The sequence below is a fragment of the Nerophis ophidion genome, linkage group LG27 (genome assembly GCF_033978795.1).
Source record: "Nerophis ophidion isolate RoL-2023_Sa linkage group LG27, RoL_Noph_v1.0, whole genome shotgun sequence".
Lineage (NCBI taxonomy): Eukaryota > Metazoa > Chordata > Actinopteri > Syngnathiformes > Syngnathidae > Nerophis > Nerophis ophidion.
In genome coordinates, this window is record NC_084637.1 from 15,538,068 (window position 1) to 15,558,713 (window position 20,646).

Consider the following 20,646-nt stretch of genomic DNA (forward strand, 5'->3'; position numbering starts at 1 on the left):
GTTCGTACATGTTGTTGAAGGTGTCTAAGGCAATGGCTTCACAGCACGCCAATATTCTTGTAATCAGGATGAACGTTATTGGATAGTCCCGGGAACGTTAGCGGCTCCGATTGTCATCATTACTCTGTGAAACAGGTTTAAATAGCTCTTTGAGTGGTAAAGGCAGACAACCTCTGATGTATTTCAGCGGGCGGGTACGGTCCTGATAAAATGTTGGTTCGGGTGGACGGCGGGTGGATGGCGGGTGGATGACGACTTTGGTGATGCGGATGCGGATGATATAATTGCCTATCCGCGCATCTCTACTAGGTATGTACTGTATTTGTGTATGTATGTGGGAGCGTAGGTACCTATGTACAGTATGTACGTTTGTATGTATGAATAACGGTGTGTGTGTGTTTGTGTGTGTGTGTGTTTGTGCGTGTGTGTGTGTGCGTGTGTGTGTGTGTGTGTGTGTGTGCGTGTGTGTGTGTGTGTGTGTGTGTGTGTGTGTGTGTGTGTGTGTGTGTGTGTGTGTGTGAGTATATGTGTGTTTTTTCAGGGACGGCGTGTCGCAGTGGGAGAGTGGCCGTGCGCAACCCGAGGGTCACTGGTTCAAATCCCACCTAGAACCAACCTCGTCACGTCCGTTGTGTCCTGAGCAAGACACTTCACCCTTGCTTCGATGGGTGCTGGTTAGCGCCTTGCATGGCAGCTCCCTCCATCAGTGTGTGAATGTGTGTGTGAATGGGTAAATGTGGAAGTAGCGTCAAAGCGCTTTGAGTACCTTGAAGGTAGAAAAGCGCTATACAAGTACAACCCATTTATCATTTATTTATTTATTTATTTTATGTACAATATATCGAAATAATTTTGGTACCGAAACCAAAATATTGGTATCGGGAGAACACCAGTGGTTTTTGTGTTTAGGTTTTTCCTGATTCTATTTTTTTTTCCTCAGAATTTAGAGATTCTATTTTTTTTTTACACTGCTTGATCTAAAAAATTACCACTATTTACTTTCTTGATTTCTTTCAATGCCATATGAAGTGACTCCAGTTTTCATGGGTTTTTGTGTTTAGGTTTTTCATGATTCCATATTTTTTTCCTCAGAATTTAGAGATTCTATTTTTTTTTTTTACACTGCTTGATCTAAAAAATGACCACCATGTACTTTCTTGATTTCTTTCCATGCCATATGAAATGACTCCAGTTTTCATGTCTGTGATCTGCTTTTTTTTTTCTCCCTGCAAAATGAAACAGCTGAAAGACCTAACCTCCAAATCCGGTGATTCCATCATCTTTTCCAGGCGTTGTATGAGTCCATTCACACAATAACAAACAACAACATTGTTTTTACGCAACAAATCCAATCCCGGTCAGACAGCCTTCATTCGAAATTTCCGTATCAACGCGTATAAAGGCCAACTGCAGCATCAGCTAATGTGCCGACGTTAATGGGCGGCTCATCTGCATGACAAGCGTTCCACTGGCATTGCATTTCATCCGCCTTTATATAAACGGAGGATTTGGATTTGATGGGACCGAGAGGGAGCACTAGGTGACGATGGAGCGCGCAGGGAAGGTAAATCTATTTCATAGTTCTGTTTTACTTTGACTCAAAGCCCTCGGGGTTCTTTCCCGCCTGCAGATTTTCTTCTATGAGGACAAGAACTACCAGGGCCGCTACTTTGAATGCAGCAGTGACAGTCCCGAGCTCAGCTCCCACTTGAGCCGCTGCAACTCCATCCGGGTGGAGGGTGGCACCTGGGTCCTCTACGAAAGACCCCAGTACATGGGCTACCAGTATGTGCTGGTGCAGGGCGAGTACCCGAACTACCAGAGCTGGAACGGCTTCAACGACACCCTCCGCTCCTGTCGCCTGATCAGACACGTAAGTCCTGTAAAACAACAAGACAGAAAAAAAAGGTGCAGTGAGTTCTTCCCCCTCTTGGGCCCCACGGTTCAGTCTTGGGGGCCTATTGCTTTGATCTCAGACAGACATTTTAAAGGTATAAACCCCGTTTCCATATGAGTTGGGGAAATTGTGTTAGATGCAAATATAAACGGAATACAATGATTTGCAGATCCTTTTCAGCCCATATTTAATTTAATGCACTACAAAGACAAGATATTTGATGTTCAAACTCATAAACTTTAATTTTTTTTTTTTGCAAATAATAACTTAGAATTTCATGGCTGCAACACATGCACGGGTAGTTGGGAAAGGGCATGTTCACCGCTGTGTTACATCACCTTTTCTTTTAACAACACACAATAAACGTTTGGGAACTGAGGAAACTATTTGTTGAAGCTTTGAAAGTGGAATTCTTTCCCATTCTTGTTTTATGTAGAGATTCAGTCGTTCAACAGTCCGAGTCTCCGCTGTCCTATTTTACGCTTCAGAATACGCCACACATTTTCGATGGGAGACAGGTCTGGGCTGCAGGCGGGCCAGGAAAGTACCCGCACTCTTTTTTTACGAAGCCACGCTGTTGTAACACGTGCTGAACGTGGCTAAGCATTGTCTTGCTGAAATAAGCAGGAGCGTCCATGAAAAAGACGGCGCTTAGATGGCAGCATATGTTGTTCCAAAACCTGTATGTACCTTTCAGCATTAATGGTGCCTTCTTAGATGTGTGAGTTACCCATGCCTTGGGCACTAATGCACCCCCATGCCATCACAGATACTGGCTTTAGAACTTTGCGTCGATAACAGTCTGGATGATTCGCTTCCCCTTTGGTCCGGATGACACGATGTCGGATATTTCCAAAAACAATTTGAAATGTGGACTCGTCAGACCACAGAACACTTTTCAACTTTGCGTCAGTTCATCTTAGATGATCTCGGGCCCAAAGAAGCCGGCGGCGTTTCTGGATGTTGTTGATAAATGGCTTTCGGTTTACATGGTAGAGCTTTAACATGCACTTACAGATTTAGCGACAAACTGTATTTAGTGACAGTGGTTTTCTGAAGTGTTCCTGTGCCCACGTGGTGATATCCTTTAGAGATTGATGTCGCTTAGGTGGAGTGATTTCTCCAGATTCTCTGAACATTTTGATTATATTATGGACCGTAGATGTTGAAATCCCTAAATTTCTTGCAATTGCACTTTGAGAAACATTGTTCTTAAACTGTTTGACTGTTGGCTCACGCAGTTGTGGACAAAGGGGTGTACCTTTCTTGTGGAAGACTGAGCATTTTTTGGGAAGCTGTTTTTATACCGAAATCATGGCACCCACCTGTTCCCAATTAGCCTGCACACCTATGGGATGTTCAAAATAAGTGTTTGATGAGCATTCCTCAGCTTTATCAGTATTTTTTGCCACCTTTCCCAACTTCTTTGTCACGTGTTGCTCGTATCAAACTCTAAAGTTAATGATTATTTGCAAAAAAAATTAAAAATGTTTATCAGTTCGAACATCAAATATGTTTTCTTTGTAGCATATTCAACTGAATATGGGTTGAAAATGATTTGCAAATCATTGTATTCCGTTTATATTTACATCTAACACAATTTCCTAACTAATATGGAAATGGGATTTGTATATTTCTCATTTGAGAGGTTTTCAACAATCCGGCCCGGGACTGACACCAAACCTCCGAGGATACTCCAAAACTTTTTTGCTCCGAGTATTGACCCAGTTGGGGTCCAAGGCACCTCTCCTTGTTGGCAGTCGTAATGTGATTCATGTAACTAAAGTGTTGTTTACTTCAGATGCAGTCAACTTCTTTAGCTACGAGTGGTGTTCCTCAGGGTTCTATTTTAGGTCCTCTCTTTTTCATCATTCGCAGCAGTTTCTTAAAAACACTTCAGGGCTGTCATAAAGATGATCTTTGAGTATAATTTGTGTTTGCTGAAGATCCCTAAAAAACAGCAGACCGCTCCTGAAACTCTGACAAAATAAACAGAACAAAATTAAATGTCTGCTGTAGACGACTCTGGTTCTCCGGCACGTACTAAATAGGAACGACAGTTAGGTATGGTGTTTTTGGGATGCAACTCAGTATTCTTCCTCCAAATACGACAAGTTGAGTTTATACCAAAATGGATACATGGATGATACAGCAGAGGTTTGGGAGAATGTCATGTGGTCAGATGAAACCAAAATAGAACTTTTTGGTATAAACTCAACTCATCGTGTTTGGAGGAAGAAGAATACTGAGTTGCTTCCCAAGAACACCACACCTACTGTGAAGCAAGGAGGTGGAAACATCATGCTTTGGGGCTGTTTTTCTGCTAACGGGACAGGACGACCGAGCCGTGTTAAGGAAAGAATGAATGGGGCCATGTATCGTGAGATTTTGAGCCAAAACCTCCTTCCATCAGTGAGAGCTTTGAATGGTTGACCAAATACTTATTTTCCACCATAACTTACAAATAAATTATTTAAAATTACTACAATGTGAATTCATGGAATTTTTTTCACATTCTGTCTCTCACAGTTGAAGTGTACCTATGATGAAAATTACAGACCTCTGTCATCATTTTAAGTGGGAGAACTTGCACAATCGGTGGCTGACTAAATACTTTTTTGCCCCACTGTAAATGCTATGAAACCATGGTGCATATTTACAGTGACGGTCTTAGTTGTTTCAATATGCTGATAATTAATTTTATTACACCGTATCTGGCAACACTAAATTGGCCCTAGTGTGTGAATGTGAGTGTGAATGTTGTCTGTCTATCTGTGTTGGCCCTGCGATGAGGTGGCGACTTGTCCAGGGTGTACGCCGCCTTCTGCCAGAATGCAGCTGAGATAGACTCCAGCACCCCCCGCGACCCTAAAAGGGAAAAGCACGGTGTGTAGCACGGTGAAACAGGGGTTAGTGCATGCTGCATGTGCCTCACAATACGAAGGTCCTGAGTAGTCCTGAGTTCAATCCCGGGCTCGGGATCTTTCTGTGTGGAGTTTGCATGTTCTCCCCATGACTGCGTGGGTTCCCTCCGGCTACTCCGACTTCCTCCCACCTCCAAAGACATGCACCTGGGGATAGGTTGATTGGCAACACTAAATTAGCCCTAGTGTGTGAACGTGAGCGTGAATGTTGTCTGTCTATCTGTGTTGGCCCTGTGATGAGATGGCGACTTGTCCAGGGTGTATAACGCCTTCCACCCGAATGCAGCTGAGATAGGCTCCCGGCGACCCTAAAAGGGACAAGCGGTATAAAATGGATGGATGGATGGATGGATGCTTACTTGCTTACTACTAAAACGAGAAGTCGTATTCATGCTCACTACTGTACTTCCTGTCTGTGGTCCAGCCCCCAAGCAGGCACAGGATTCGCATCTACGAGCGTCCGGACTTTGACGGCCAGATGATGGAGTTCAGCGACGACCAGCCGAACCTGCAGGACCGCTGGCGATACCGGGACGTTCACTCGGCTCACGTCCAAGACGGCATCTGGGTCTTCTACGAGCAGCCAAACTACAGGGGGCGCCAGTACCTGCTGGAGAAGGGCGAATACAGGCGGCACGCCGATTGGGGGGCCCTTCATCCTACCGTGGGCTCCATGAGGCGCGTTGCGGACTATTAGCCGGTCTCCTTCCCGCATTCGCCCCTACATCCTCGCCCTCCCCCCATGCAATAAATGCACAAGCTTGAGTGTTTGTGTGTTTTTTTTATTCCACTGAACGAACTCAAGGAGGTGAAGACGCCACCGCCAGAAGGTTGTTGTCCAGTCGGTGGCTGGTAGCAAAGCCCAGAAAGCGCTGAGAACGCTCTCTGGTGACAGAGGTAGATGGTAGCGTGCCAGCAGCCATTGTTCTGAGGTGACCCAACAAAGCGCAGCACCGCATGACTGGAACTCAGCCCAAACACACAAACACAGACGAGTAATGCGCGGCTTAACCGATGTGCTGATGATATCATTTGGAGCCTGAATTAACGGGGGAACTTTATCACAATTTTAGAAGGGTTAAAACCAATAAAAATTAGTTCCCAGCGGCTTATTTTATTTTTCAAAGTTTTTCTCAAAATTTTACCCATCACGCAATATCCCGAAAAACGACTTCAAAGTGCCTGATTTTAACCGTCGTAATAGCTACCCGTCTATTGTCCTGTGACATCACTGCGTGAAGCCAACAAAAACAAATATGGCGGATAGCACAGAAAGGTATAGCATAGTAGCTCTGATTCAGACTCGGATTTCAGCGCCGTAAGCGATTCAACAGATTACGCATGTATTGAAACGGATGGTCGGATTGTGGAGGCAGATAGCGAAAACGAAATTGAAGAACTGTTACCCTCCCGGTAACAGTTCGAGATGCTACCTCAGTAGAAGCATTTAAGTCTCACCTTAAAACTCATTTGTATACTCTTGCCTTTAAATAGACCTCCTTTTTAGACCAGTTGATCTGCCGCTTCTTTTCCTTTTCTCCTATGTCCCCCCCTCCCTTAAGGAGGGGGTCCGGTCCGATGGCCATGGATGAAGTACTGGCTGTCCAGAGTCGAGACCCAGGATGGACCGCTCGTCGGGACCCAGGATGGACCGCACGCCTGTGTATCGGTTGGGGACATCTCTATGCTGCTGATCTGCCTCCGCTTGGGATGGTTTCCTGTGGACGGGACTCTCGCTGCTGTCTTGGATCCGGTTTGAACTGAACTCTCGCGGCTGTGTTGGATCCACTCGACATCCATTGCTTTCAGTCCCCTAGAGGGGGGGGGGGGGGGGGGGGTCGCCCACATTTGAGGTCCTCTCCAAGGTTTCTCATAGTCAGCATTGTCACTGGCGTCCCACTGGGTGTGAATTCTCCCCGCCCACTGGGTGTGAGTTTTCCTTGCCCTTATGTGGGTTCTTCCGAGGATGTCGTAGTCGTAATGGTTTGTACAGTCCTTTGAGACATTTGTGATTTAGGGCTATATAAATAAACATTGCTTGATTGATTGATTGAAGAAGAAACTGAAGCTATTGAGCCATTAGGGTTGTGAACGATAAACCGATGCGACCGAGTATTCGTTTCAACAACGGTTAGATTTCATTGGTAGCAGACTCCTGAATCGATGCGAATAATCAATGAATTCCTATCTGAAACGGTTATACAGTAGAGTCATGGATCGGTTATCGTGAGACTTTGCATGGGTTGGCCAGATTACAATATGCGCCAGCCTCTCTAAAACAACGCGAGAGCTGAAGCTACTCGCCAGACGCGGTAGCAGCCTAGCTAGTATTAGCACGAGTGATAAACAAGGGACAACACGGAAAATGAAGGGGGAGGAGAACGAAAGCGTCAGTCTGACTGAAGGTGATAATCGACCGCGAAAGATTTTCAACGCATCGGGGAGACGGAAATCCAAAGTGTGGAAAGTTTTTGAATTTTATAAGAAGGAAGGGAAGCTCGACAGAAGCTTCCCTTCAACAGAATATGCATGTATTGAAACGGATGGTTGGACTGTGGAGGCAGATAACGAAAATGAAATTGAAGAAGAAACTGAAGCTATTGAGCCATTAGGGTTGTGAACGATAAACCGATGCGACCGAGTTTCCGTTTCAACGAGTGAGCGATTAGATTTCATCGGTAGCAGACTGTCAGGCTTTCCCCTGACAGTTTGTCTATGTTTTAGTTTTCCTCTGCATTTGTCTGTTTCCTCTGTTTAATATCTCCTGTCTTCAGTTTCTGTCTAGTGCTCTTATTTTGACAGCTTACTGTCTTGTTCCCTGAGTGCTGTGTTCCCCTTCAGCTGCGGCTGATTGGCATCTGGCCACACCTGTTGCCAATCAGCCGGCTCCTATTTGTACCTCCTTTGTCTTGTGTCAGTGGCTGGATTATTGTATTGTATTGTATTGTATTGTCGTTGCCACATATCACTCTTGTCGTGCTACCTGTCGTGTCGTTTTGTTACAGCTACCACCTGTCATGCTACATTTTGTCCTGGTCGTCGTAGCGGTAAGATGTTTCTGCTAGCATTAGTTATTTCCAGTTTTTATGTTTGCTATCCACTAGTTTCCATGCTAAAGTTCCTTTTTGTTTTCTAGCTTCCAGTGTTTGCTCCCTTAGTTTGTTATTCCGCCCACGTGCGTGCTTTTTGTTTGTTCTTGTTTAGTTTTAATTAAATCATGTTTTCATAATCTACGTCTGCCTCCTTCTCTGTATCTTGGGGTTCAACAACAAATAGCCCTGACACAGACTCCTGAATCGATGCGAATAATCCATGAATTCCTATCTGAATCGGTTATACAGTAGAGTCATGGATCGGTTATCGCGAAACTTTGCATAGGTTGGCCAGATTACAATATGCGCCAGCGTCTCAAAACAAGCTACTCGCCAGACGCGGTAGCAGCTTAGCTAGTATTAGCACGAGTGATAAACAAGGGAAAACACGGAAAATGAAGGAGGAGGAGAACAAAAGCGTCAGTCTGACCGAAGGTGATAATGGACCGAGAAAGATTTTCAACGCATCGGGGAGACGGAAATCGAAAGTGTGGAAAGTTTTGGGGTTATATAAGAAGGAAGGGAAGCTCGACAGAAGCCATGCTATTTGTAAATTGTGTCGAGCATCGTTGACGTACACTGGCAGCACTACAAATCTCGACCAGCATGCAAAGAGGGAACACGGCCAAGAGTATGGTGAGTTAAAACCCTGTGCCACATTTTGAGATGTGTTATAGGTGTGTAACTTGTTTACATTGTAATGTTGCACCTTTGTTACCTACCTCTAGTGTTCACAACACTATATGCTCAGGTTGAAATATTGAATCTGTGTTACCTACCTCTAGTGTTCAAAACACTATATGCTCAGGTTGAAATATTGAATCTGTGTTACCTACCTCTAGTGTTCAAAACACTATATGCTCAGGTTGAAATATTGAATCTGTGTTACCTACCTCTAGTGTTCAAAAAAATGCTCAGGCTGAAATATTGCACTTTGTTGTTACTATTCTGTGCTACTTTTACCTCTGGAGTTCCCATCCTTCAATTCAGCCAGACTTTTTTTGGTCCATGTCTAAAAATAAATACATTGACATGTGATTTTGTTGTTCTGTTTTTTTTGCCAGTGCCATAAAGCCACAATGCTTGGGGATTTGGAGTCTTGAATATTAACCGTCAAATCGAATCGTATCGTTCAGAATCGAATCGGTCTGTAATAAAAGGATATCGTTTTTTAATCGAATCGTAACCTGTGTATCTAGATGCATATCGAATCATTTATCAGAGAGAGATGTGCAACCCTATGAGCCATATCACGACAGACAGCGGCAACGAGGACAAATTCTTTTGACCACTGGTGCAACTTGAATCCGTCGATTGGTAAGTGTTTGTTTGACATTAAATGTGGGTGGAGGGAAAGGCTGAATGCAAATATAGCTACAAATGAGGCATAATGATGCAATATGTACATACAGCTAGTGTACTCCAAATAGCACTGACACAATGGCTTTCTTGAACTGATGTATTGAAGGCTTCCTTTCCCTTCAACTCACCGTGAAAACTGAAATAAAATAAAGCACGTTACAAACTTAAAAATAATAACATGCACAGCATGTGAATCAAACATATCACCGAAGTAAAACACAAACAGAAATGACAAACAAATACCTCGTTGGCCTGCATGCTTCTTTTAGGAGGAAATTGTGATCTTCTGGCTCTTATAGCCTAAACGCTGAAAGTCCTTGTGACACTTTTTCGTCCTTGTTACGATCAGTCGCTCTCTTTATCCCTTCTCATTGCATCAAACATATGTTCACTCATACCCGGAAGCAGCTTCCTTATACCAGTTCACAGACCAATCGAGACACTTCAAAACAAAAGTGTCAGGCTTTCCCCTGACAGTTTGTCTATGTTTTAGTTTTTCCTCTGCATTTGTCTGTTTCCTCTGTGTTTTAGTATTTCCTGTCTAGTGCTCTTATTTTGGTTCAGCTTCCTGTTTGTCTCCCTGTGTCCTGTTTTCACTCAGCTGCGGCTGATTGGCATCAGGTCACACCTGATGTCAATCGGCCAGCTCCTATTTGTACCCACTTTGTCTTCCAGTCAGGGCTGGATCATTGTATTGCATGTCGCTTCTGTATTGTGGTTCCTGACGTGTCGTTGCAGTGTAGCGTTAAGCTAGATTTGGTCACTTTGAGTAGCTTACTGCTTTTTGTTCCCTGCTTCCAGTTTTTGTTTGTTCATAGCCTAGTTTTATCCACCCACGTGCATGCTTTTTGTTTGTATCCTTTGTTTGTTTTTTGTTGTAGAATTTTATATTAAAATGATGTTTTCTCACTCCAAGCCTGCCTCCTTCTCTGCATCTTGGGGTTCTACAACAAATAACCCTGACAAAAAGTATGCCCACAAACCCAACAAAAAGGCATGAAATTACATTTTTAACCATAGTAACATAAATAAAGCCTTCTTATGAACTTCTATACATTTTGATTTAAATTCCCTTATATGAACTTAACTTATTCTCTTTTTAGAGAAATAAAACAAATTATAATAATTATTAGTTGCAACAGTTACAGCTAGCCTAAATAGCATGTTAGCATCGATTAGCTTGCAGTCATGCCGTGAGCAAATATGTCTGATTAGCACATAAGTCAATAACATCATCAAAACTTAACTTTTGTGATTTCTTTGACTTTATCGTTGGAAATGCATCTGCTTTGAGTGTATTAGGATATCCACAAATTCTTGCCATCTCTGTCGTAGCATAGCTGTCATCGGTAAAATGTGCGTCCAATTTCTTGCCACTTTTGCATCTTTTGACCACTGGTGCAACTCGAATCCGTCCCTGATCGTGTTGTTACACCCTCCGACAACACACCGACGAGGCGTGATGTCTCCAAGGTACGGAAAACAGTCGAAAAAAACGGAAAATAACAGAGCTGATTTGACTTGCTGCGTGAAATGTGTTTGAAAAAATGCCGAATTGCTTCACGTTTTGAAACGTCACGTCATCTCTCCGACAGCGAACAATTGAAAAGGCGTTTACATCACCAAATTATCCCTTTTAGAGTTCGGAAATCGGTTAAAAAAACATATAGTCTTTTTTCTGCAACATCAAGGTATATATTGACGCTTACATAGGTCTGCTTATAATGTTCCCTCTTTAAAGCATCCACGTTCACTTAGTTTCAATCTCATAAATGCTGTGGCTTCACACGTGTGCGCAAAGCATAGAATGTCAGTGTTTTCTCTACCTTTATCATGCTAAAAAAAAAAAACACAAACATTCAATCAATCAATGTTTATTTATATAGCCCTAAATCACAAGTGTCTCAAAGGGCTGCGTAACCCTAGTTACAAACTAGTAATAGAGGAAACAGGTGAGTGGTAGTCAATGGTGTAAATATCGAACTGGACTAGTATCAGAAGGATCCTAGTGTTTTTAAGAGCCAGTGTTGCATATCAATAATGACACAGACAATGATGAACTGGAATGTTGCATGGCCAAAAATATATTGAAGAGTTTTCAACAACTGCAGTATATGGAAAATAATAAAGAAAAAAAAGAAAAGCCGGCAGAATAGAAACACTTTTTGTCTTATTCCCAAAGTGTGTTTAAATTGTTCGTAGGGGCCCGTTTCTCTGTTGCTGACAGTGCACTGTATTAGTTTTGTCCTACCGCACAGACCGTGGGGGAAGGGGACGTCAACACTGCACCACAGTGTCCAGGTTTTCGGGTAGCTCGCCACCCAGTATGCACTGGGAATCGGATCGATGGATCTGGGTTTTGGAGGTGGAGAGAATGTGGAGCCTCTCATCCACCTGGGCTGGAAAGGTGATGCCGTCCTCTCCACACAAGGGATGAAAATGGTATTTGAATCACCCAATCAAAATAAAAAAACCTGACCGCTGATGAAGTGAAGTGAAGTGAATTATATTTATATAGCGCTTTTTCTCGAGTGACTCAATGCGCTTTACATAGTGAAACCCAATATCTAATTTTTGCATTTAAACCAGTGTGGGTGGCACTGGGAGCAGGTGGGTAAAGTGTCTTGCCCAAGGATACAACGGCAATGACTAGGATGGCGGAAGCGGGGATCAAACCTGCAACCCTCAAGTTGCTGGCACGGCCGCTCTACCACCTGAGCTATACCGCAGTCATATCAAGCGATATGACTGCACACAGGGATGTCAGTCAGCGAATGTTACACACGGATGTCACACTGCTCGAGTGGATTGCCAAGGGTTGTTCCACAAGTTCTCCGCGTGTGTTTAGCATAGCCGCATATGAACACAAAAAACAGGGAGGGGCGTTTTTCTGCTTCCACACTACAGGAACTTGCGTCACAATAGGGACACGGAACGACTCACAGACTCACTGACTGCCCTCTAGAGGTGACAATCATGGAGACAGGTATTTTTTACCTCTACAATCCTGTTAAAGGGGAACATTATCACAATGTCTGATGGGTTAAAACCAATAAAAATCAGTTCCCAGTGACTTATTTTGTTTTTCGAAGTTTTTCTCAAAATTTTACCCATCATGCAATATCCCGAAAAACGGCTACAAAGTGCCTGATTTTAACCGTCGTTATATCCACCCGTCTATTGTCCTGTAACGTCACAGCGTGATCACACAGAAACAAACATGGCGGATAGCACAGAAAGGTATAGCGATATTAGCTTGGATTCAGACTCGGATTTCAGCGCCGTAAGCGATTCAACTGATTACTGATGGGTGCCGGATTAGCGCCTTGCATGGCAGCTCCCTCCATCAGTGTGTGAATGGGTAAATGTGGAAGTAGTGTCAAAGTGCTTTGAGTACCTTGAAGGTAGAAAAGCGCTATACAAGTACAACCATATATATATATATATATATATATATATATATATATATATATATATATATATATATATATATATATATATATATATATATATATATGTATATATATATATGTATATATATATATATATATGTATATATATATATATATATATATATATATATATATATATATATATATATATATATATATATATATATATAATTTTTATATATATGTGTGTATATATATATATATTTATATATATATATGTGTATATATATATATATATATTTATATATATATATATAAATATATATAGATAGATAGATAGATAGATAGATAGATAGATAGATAGATAGATAGATAGATAGATAGATAGATAGATAGATAGATAGATAGATAGATAGATAGATAGATAGATAGATAGATAGATGGATTTATTTATGAAAGGTAAATTGAGCAAATTGGCTATTTCTGGCAATTTATTTAAGTGTGTATCAAACTGGTAGCCCTTCGCATTAATCAGTACCCAAGAAGTAGCTTTTGGTTTCAAAAATGTTGGTGACCCCTGGTCCAGTCCATAGTGGATCCAATATAGTAGCGGGAGTCCCGTTCATAATGGAGCCAGCAGGAAACCATACCAAGCGGAGACGGGTCAGCAGCGCAGAGATGTCCACAACCGATCCATCCCGGGTCCCGACTACAGACAGCCAGCACTTCATCCATGGCCACCAACTTTAGTCTTTTAATGCTAGACATAGGGAGACCCGAAAATAATACGTTATACGAATCTTGCTCGTTATTTTGCTTACTCAAGAGATGCAATCCTCTACACACAAGTTTGGTAAATCAGTGTTTTAAAACTCGCAAACCTTAAGTAGACCAGGCCCGCAATCAATAACATCACTGGTAAGATAACTGTTACTGGTGATCCAATCAGTTACTATTTCAAACCACGTCGTTGTGCACTTCCACCTGGCTCGCTCAGCCAGCCACGTGGGGAAGAGCTGCAGATAAAAAGGAAAAAAAATACAAATCAATTCTGACTGTCCTTTTTCCGTAAGGAGTGTGGAGTGACCGTCATATGAGTAATAATGACTGGCTAAAGCCGGGGTGTCAAATTCCTTTTCATTGAGGGCCACATCGCAGTTTTAGCTGCCGTGAGAGGGCTGCTTTTAACTGTAAATATATAAAAAACCCAAAACCAGTGAAGTTGGCACGTTGTGTAAATCTTAAATAATAACAGAATACAATGACTTGCAAATCCTTTTCAACTTATATTCAATTGAATAGACTGCAAATACAAGATACTTAACCTTCAAACTGGAAAACTTTGTTATTTTTTCAAATATTAGCTCCTTTGGAATTTGATTCCTGCAACATTGTCAGGCTTGCCACTGACAGTTAGTCTGTGTTTTAGTTTTTCCTTTGTGTGTGTTTAGTATTTCCTGTTTTTAGTTCCTGTCAGCGCTCTTATTTTGTCTGTTTCCTGTTTTTTTTCCCTGTGCGCGTTTTCCCTCGGCTGCGGCTGATTGGCACTTGGCCACACCTGGTGTCGATCAGCCCTCTCCTGTTTGAGCCTGTTTTGTCTTACAGTCGAGTGGTGGATTATTGTCATGTCGATGTTGCTCTTGTCGTTGCTACATGTCGTGTCGTGTTTTGTCAATGCAGCGCTGCGGTAAGCTTTATTTCATTGCGGTTTTTAGCTAAATGCCTTTTGTTTCCTGCTTCCAAGTTTGTTTTCATATTATAAGTACGACTTCTGTTTCCTGCTCGATACCTGCTAGCTTCCACGCTAGGCCTTTTTGTTTTTTTGCTAACTTCCATGCTAAGCTCCGTTTATTTTCTAGTTCCCATGCTAGCTCTCTTGTGCACGCTTTTTGTTGTACCCCTTTGGTTTCTTCTTGTTTTAGTATTTTAAATTAAATCATGTTTTCCTGCAAAATGCCTCCCTCCATCTCTGTATCTTGGGGTTTGTCACAAAATAACTCTGACAAACATGTTTCAAAAAAGCAGGCACAAGTGGCAAAAAAGACTGATAAAGTTGAGGAATGCTCATCAAACACTTATGTGGAACTTCCACAGGTGAACGGTCTAATTGGGAACAGGTGGTTGCCATCATTGGTAATAAAACCAGCTTCCATTAAATGCTCAATCATTCACAAACAAGAACACCACTTTGTGAACAAACGCGGGAGCAAAATGTCGAACAGTTTAAAAACAACATTTCTCAACAAGCCATAGCAAGACATTTAGGGATTTCACTATTTTTACGGTCCGTAATATCATAGGAGGGTTCAGAGAACCAGGAGAAATCACTGCATGTAAGCAGCAAGGTTGAAAACCAACAGTAAATGCCCTTGACCTTGAATCCCTCAGGCGGTACTTCATCAAAACCTGACATCAGTGTGTAACGGATATCACCACATGGGCTCAGGAACAATTAAAAAAACCACTGTCAGTAACTACAGCTTGTTGTTACATCTGTAAGTGCAAATTAAAACTCTACTATGCAGAGCCAAAGCCATTTATCAACAACACCCAGAAACGCCTCTGGCGTTGCTGGCCCGAACTCATCTAAGATGGACTAATGCAAAGTGTAAAAGTGTTCAGTGGTCTGATGAGTCCACATTTCAATATCTTTTTGGAAACTGTGGACGTTGTGTCCTCCAAACCAAAGAGGAAAAGAACCATCCGGATTGTTCTAGGTGTACAGTTCAAAAGCCAGCATCTGTGATGCTGAACGGTACATACAGGTATTAGAGCAACATATGTTGCCGTCCAAGCAACATTATCATGGACACCCCTGCTTATTTCAGCAAGACAATGCCAAGCCACATGTTACAACAGTGTGGCTTCTTAGTAAAAAAGTGTGGGTACTAGACTGGCATACCTGTAGTCCAGACCTGTCTCCCATTGAAAATGTGTAGTGCATTATGGAGCCTAAAATACCACAACGGTGACCCCGGACTGTTGAACAACTTAAGCTGTACATCAAGCAACAATAGAAAATAATTCCATCTGTTAAGCTTCAAAAATCGGTCTCCTCAGTTCCCAAACGTTTACTGAGTGTTGTTAAAAGGAATGCCCCTGTGCCAACTTTTTTGCATTGTGTTGCTGCCATTAAATTCTAAGTTAATGATTATTTTCAACAAATTATTAAGTTTCTCAGTTCAAACAAGAAGTATTTTGTCTTTGCAGTCGCTTCAATTAAATGGAAGTTGAAAAGGATTTGCAAATCATTGTATTCTGTTTTTATTCATGATTTACACAACGTGCCAACTTCACTGATTTGGGATTTTTTTATATTGACTTAATTTAAAGCACACACACAACATACAGTATCTGCCTACTGTCTAATTACTGCCACTATCGTCACAAATATGCAGCTGCGTCAACGACCTTCAGGCCTTATCCCTTAAAAAGAATAATGTCTCCGAATGTAACCTCAAGTACAGGCTGTCTTCAATAGCCAAAGAATAGTAAAAAGCACTCAAGCGTCTTCCTCTTTATCCTTGGGCTGGCCCCCCACCCTCGTGAGGACTTGTTGACCATATAAAGAGAGGGAAGAATTCCTCACCGGGGCTCACTTTTGCAGAAACTTGTGTGTGGAGGCCCCGCTTGTGGTGATTACGTATGTAATAGACGATGCGTTTGCGGTGGTGAGACCAACACTGTAATATTTACCTCTGACCTGTTTTAATAAATGCTTGGGAAATCTTCCAGAAGACCCGACCTCTGACTGTTTGACAATAGAACACGGGCAGAGTCTTCAAAAGTGCAATAATATCAAGTATATTAAAAAAAACAAAAAAAAAACAGTGAAGTTGGCACGTAGTGTAATTTGTAAATAAAAACAGAATACATTGATTTGCAAAACCTTTTTAAATTATATTCGATTGAATAGACTGCAAAAACAAGATATTTAATCATCAAACGGAGAAACAAAAACATTTTTTGTGCAAATAATCATTAACAGGTGCATTTTTACCACTGTGTTACATGACCTTTCATTTTAACAATATTCAGTAAACGTTTGAGAACTGAGGAGACTAATTCTTGAAGCTTTTCAGGTGGAATTTTGCCCATTCTTGCTTGATGTACAGCTTAAGTTGTTCAACAGTCCGGTGTCTCCGTTGTCATGTTTTAGGCTTCATATTGCGCCAGACATTTTCATTGGGAGACAGGTCTGGACTACATGAAGGCCAGTCTAGTACCCGCACTCTTTTACTATGAAGCCACGCTGTTGTAACACGTGGCTTGGCATTGTCCATGATAATGTTGCCCATGATAATGTTGCTTTGATGACAACATATGTAGCTCCAAAACCTGTATGTACCTTTCAGAATTATTGCTGCCTTCACACCTTGGGCACTAATACACCCCACGACAATCCAGATGCAGGCTTTTGACCTTTGCACTCATAACAATCTGGATGGTTCTTTTCCTCTTTGTTCCGGAGGAGACGACGTCCAAAGTTTCCAAAAAACAATTTTAAATGTGAACTAGGCAGACCACAGAACACTTTTCCACTTTGCATGAGCTCTGGGTGTTGTTGATAAATGGCTTTTGCTATGCATAGTAGAGTTTTAACTTGCACTTACAGATGTAGCAACAAACTGTAGTTATTGGCAGTGGTTTTCTGACGTGTTCCTGAGCTCATGTGGTGATATCCTTTACACACTGATGTCGCATTTTGATGCAGTACCACCTGACGGATCGAAGGTCCGAATATCCTCGCTTACAGTACGTGCAGTGATTTGTCCAGATTCTCTGAATCTTTTGATAATATTACGGACCGTAGATGGTGAAATCCGTGAATTCCTTGCAATAGCTCATTGAGAAATGTTGTTCTTAAACTGTTCGATAATTTGCTCACGCATTTGTTCACAAAGTGGTGACCCTCGCCCCATCTTTGTTTGTGAACAACTGAGCATTTCATGGACGCTGTTTTTTTTTTACCAAATCACCTTTTCCCAATTAGCCTGTTCACCTGTGGGATGTTCAAAATAGGTGTTTGATGAGCATTCCTCAACTTTCTCAGTCTTTTTTGCCACTTGTGCAAGCTTTTTTGAAACATTTTGGAGGCATCAAATTCCAAATGAGCTAATATTTGCAAAAAATAACAACATTTTTTTGTTTGAATGTTAAATATCTTGTCTTTGCAGTCAATTCAATTGAATAGAAGTTGAAAAGGATTTGCAAATCTTTGTATTCTGTTTTTATTTACGATTTACACAACATGCCAACTTCGCTGGTTTTGGAGTTGGTAATAAAAATAATATCTCGATGAGTAGGAAAATGAGAAAGATATAAAACCAACGTCTTTATTATCAATTTAATAAAGTAAAAATGTGTTTAAAATATTTTAATTATCACCAATTTGCACTACAGTAAAAAGTATCACAAACGTTTCTCCATTCTCCCCTAAGTGTTTTACCTCCATAATATGATAGGAATTATGAAAAGTAAAGCATTAACAATGGTGTTATGAAAGCATACATGTGACTTCCATGTCAACATCGGCGTTGACGACCGTCTACAGCACACGGCTGATGTTTGAACAAGAATCCCTGCCATCCGTCACTTTTTAAGTAGAACACAAACAATCGCTGAGCCTGCAGGAAAAAAAAGAGGTCAGGGGACTTTGTCACAAGTTACTAGGATTAAGCATATTTGCACACCAGCTTTACAAATGACTATCTCTGTCAGTGTTAATGAAATACTGGATATCTGTAAGACAATCATGTGACACAAAAGTGTTCTCTGTGTGCAGCTGGTCATGACATACGAACAAATGAAAACAAATCAATCATACACACACATGCACGCAGGCACACACAGAAACCATTGATAAATAACAAGATATTGTGTTAAAGTTGAAATGTGTTTGTGTTTTGATCTGTACTTAATAATAAAGTATATTTAAGAAGATTTTAATTTACTTTAGGCCTTCTTGTGGTCTGTTGTGGATTTCAAGGATGCAACTTCCAGTAGACCGTACGATGTTATAAAAAAAAAGTAGATTTACGTATCCATATTGTATAATATTGAGTAATTGTTTATTGTATTGAATACTGTTTTATAATATTGCAAATTGTTCAGAACGGGTAATGTGTTACGATCACAGGACCGAGTGAAAACCCTGGGACACAACTATCGTGTATTATTTTTTATTTTTTTTAACGAACATGTGGATTTAAAGGCCTACTGAAACCCACTACTACCCACCACGCAGTCTGATAGTTTATATATCAATGATGAAATATTAACATTGCAACACATGCCAATACGGCCTTTTTAGTTTACTAAATTGTAATTTTAAATTTCCCCTGAGTTTTTTGTTGAAAACGTTGCGTAATGATGACGTGTACGCGTGACGTCACGGGCTGTTAGGAAATATGAGCGCTGCACACACACACAGCTAAAAGTCGTCTGCTTTAACCGCCTAATTACACAGTATTTTGGAGATCTGTTTTGCTGAATCTTTTGCATTTTGTTCAATTAATAATGGAGAAGTCAAAGTAGAAAGATGGAGTTGGGAAGCTTTAGCCTTTAGCCACAAAAACACACGGTGATTTCTTGTTTAAAATTCCCGGAAGTGAAACTTTACTATGGATCAGAGCGGACATGGATCCCGACCGAATGTCAACCAGCAGGTTTCAATGAGAAAATTGTGGTAAAAAGTCGCCACTTACCGGAGATCAGCTGAGCTTGTGCCGTCCATACAGCTGCCATCGACTTCCCTGAGACACTGCGCGTCAAGACACCCGGCCGTGCACACACACCTCCGACTATCAGGTACTGTTAAACTCACTAAAAAACTAACAACACAATAGAAAGATAAGGGATTTCCCAGAATTATCCTAGTAAATGTGTCTGAAAACATCTGAATCCGTCCCAATGCAAACGCTTTTTTTTTTTTACTTGTTCTTTTAATTTTTTTTTGTAGTCCGTCGTTATCAATATCTTCAAACACGAATCTTTCATCCTCGCTCAAATTAATGGGGAAATTGTCCTTTTCTCGGTCCGAATAGCTGTTTTTGTTGGAGACTCCCTTTAAATACAATGTGAATATGTGAGGAGCCATCAACATGTGACGTCATCGTCTGCGACTTCCGGTAAAGGCAGGACTTTTCTGTCAGCACCAAAAGTTGCGAACTTTATCGTCGATGTTTTCTACTAAATCCTTTCAGCAAAAATATGGCAATATCGCAAAATGATCAAGTATGACACATAGAATGGACCTGCTATCCCCGTTTAAATAAGAAAATCTCATTTCAGTAGGCCTTTAATGATAAGTAACATAAATATGTGAACAATTATAACCTTTCTGAAGCATTCATAAATGCTTTTTTTATGGTAAAGTTACTGTACATTTTAGCAAGAGCCGACAGGCAGCAAATACAATGTTTTCAGTGATCATGGTATTTCAAACTAAACCTTTAAATTGCATAAATGATACAAGTGCCGGATACTTTTGCTTAATAAAAGCAAAATTGTACATTTATTTTAGCGTAAATTTCTACTTATTATTTCCCAGGGTGCAAAATAGTATTTATTTGGTGGAATGGCTCATAACACTAAAGTGCAGAACAAAAGTGTGAATTTGAACTAAATTGTTTTTGTTAAAGAAAAGTTAGAATGAGGAGCAACACAAGTATGTTAAAAAAAAAAAAAACATATCTGAATAATTTTAATCATTATAGTGCATGGTAATTATAATACTTATGGAAAGCAGTGACAGGAAACAAATTATATTTTAAATTAATCTTTTAACTTTTATTTACTGTATACTGTAGTGAATCAGATGAATGTGCAGAACCCTTTGAATTATAAAAAAAAAAGATGCTAGTTATTTACAGTTAATTTTATCGTATATCTATACATTTGATTTCCAAGGGACGCAAATGGCCTATACATGTAAAATCATTTATTTCTATTACGTATTTATGTGGAGAGACTGTCAG

General features: G+C 40.9%; 1 protein-coding gene across 1 annotated transcript; it reads left to right on the plus strand.

The window, feature by feature from the left end:
- The first annotated feature begins 1,417 nt into the window (after positions 1–1,417).
- On the plus strand, positions 1,418–5,586 carry LOC133544517 (gamma-crystallin M2-like). Its single transcript, XM_061889922.1, has 3 exons — positions 1,418–1,564; positions 1,631–1,873; positions 5,246–5,586. The coding sequence occupies exons 1-3, from the start codon at positions 1,547–1,549 to the stop codon at positions 5,516–5,518; spliced, it is 534 nt and encodes a 177-aa protein (XP_061745906.1). The 5' UTR covers positions 1,418–1,546; the 3' UTR covers positions 5,519–5,586.
- Positions 5,587–20,646: the final 15,060 nt, after the last annotated feature.

Excerpts from the sequence above, each read along its gene's own strand:
- LOC133544517 (XM_061889922.1), top strand. Across the intron at positions 1,874-5,245 it reads CCTGTCGCCTGATCAGACAC|CCCCCAAGCAGGCACAGGAT; the intron begins GTAAGTCCTGTA and ends TCTGTGGTCCAG.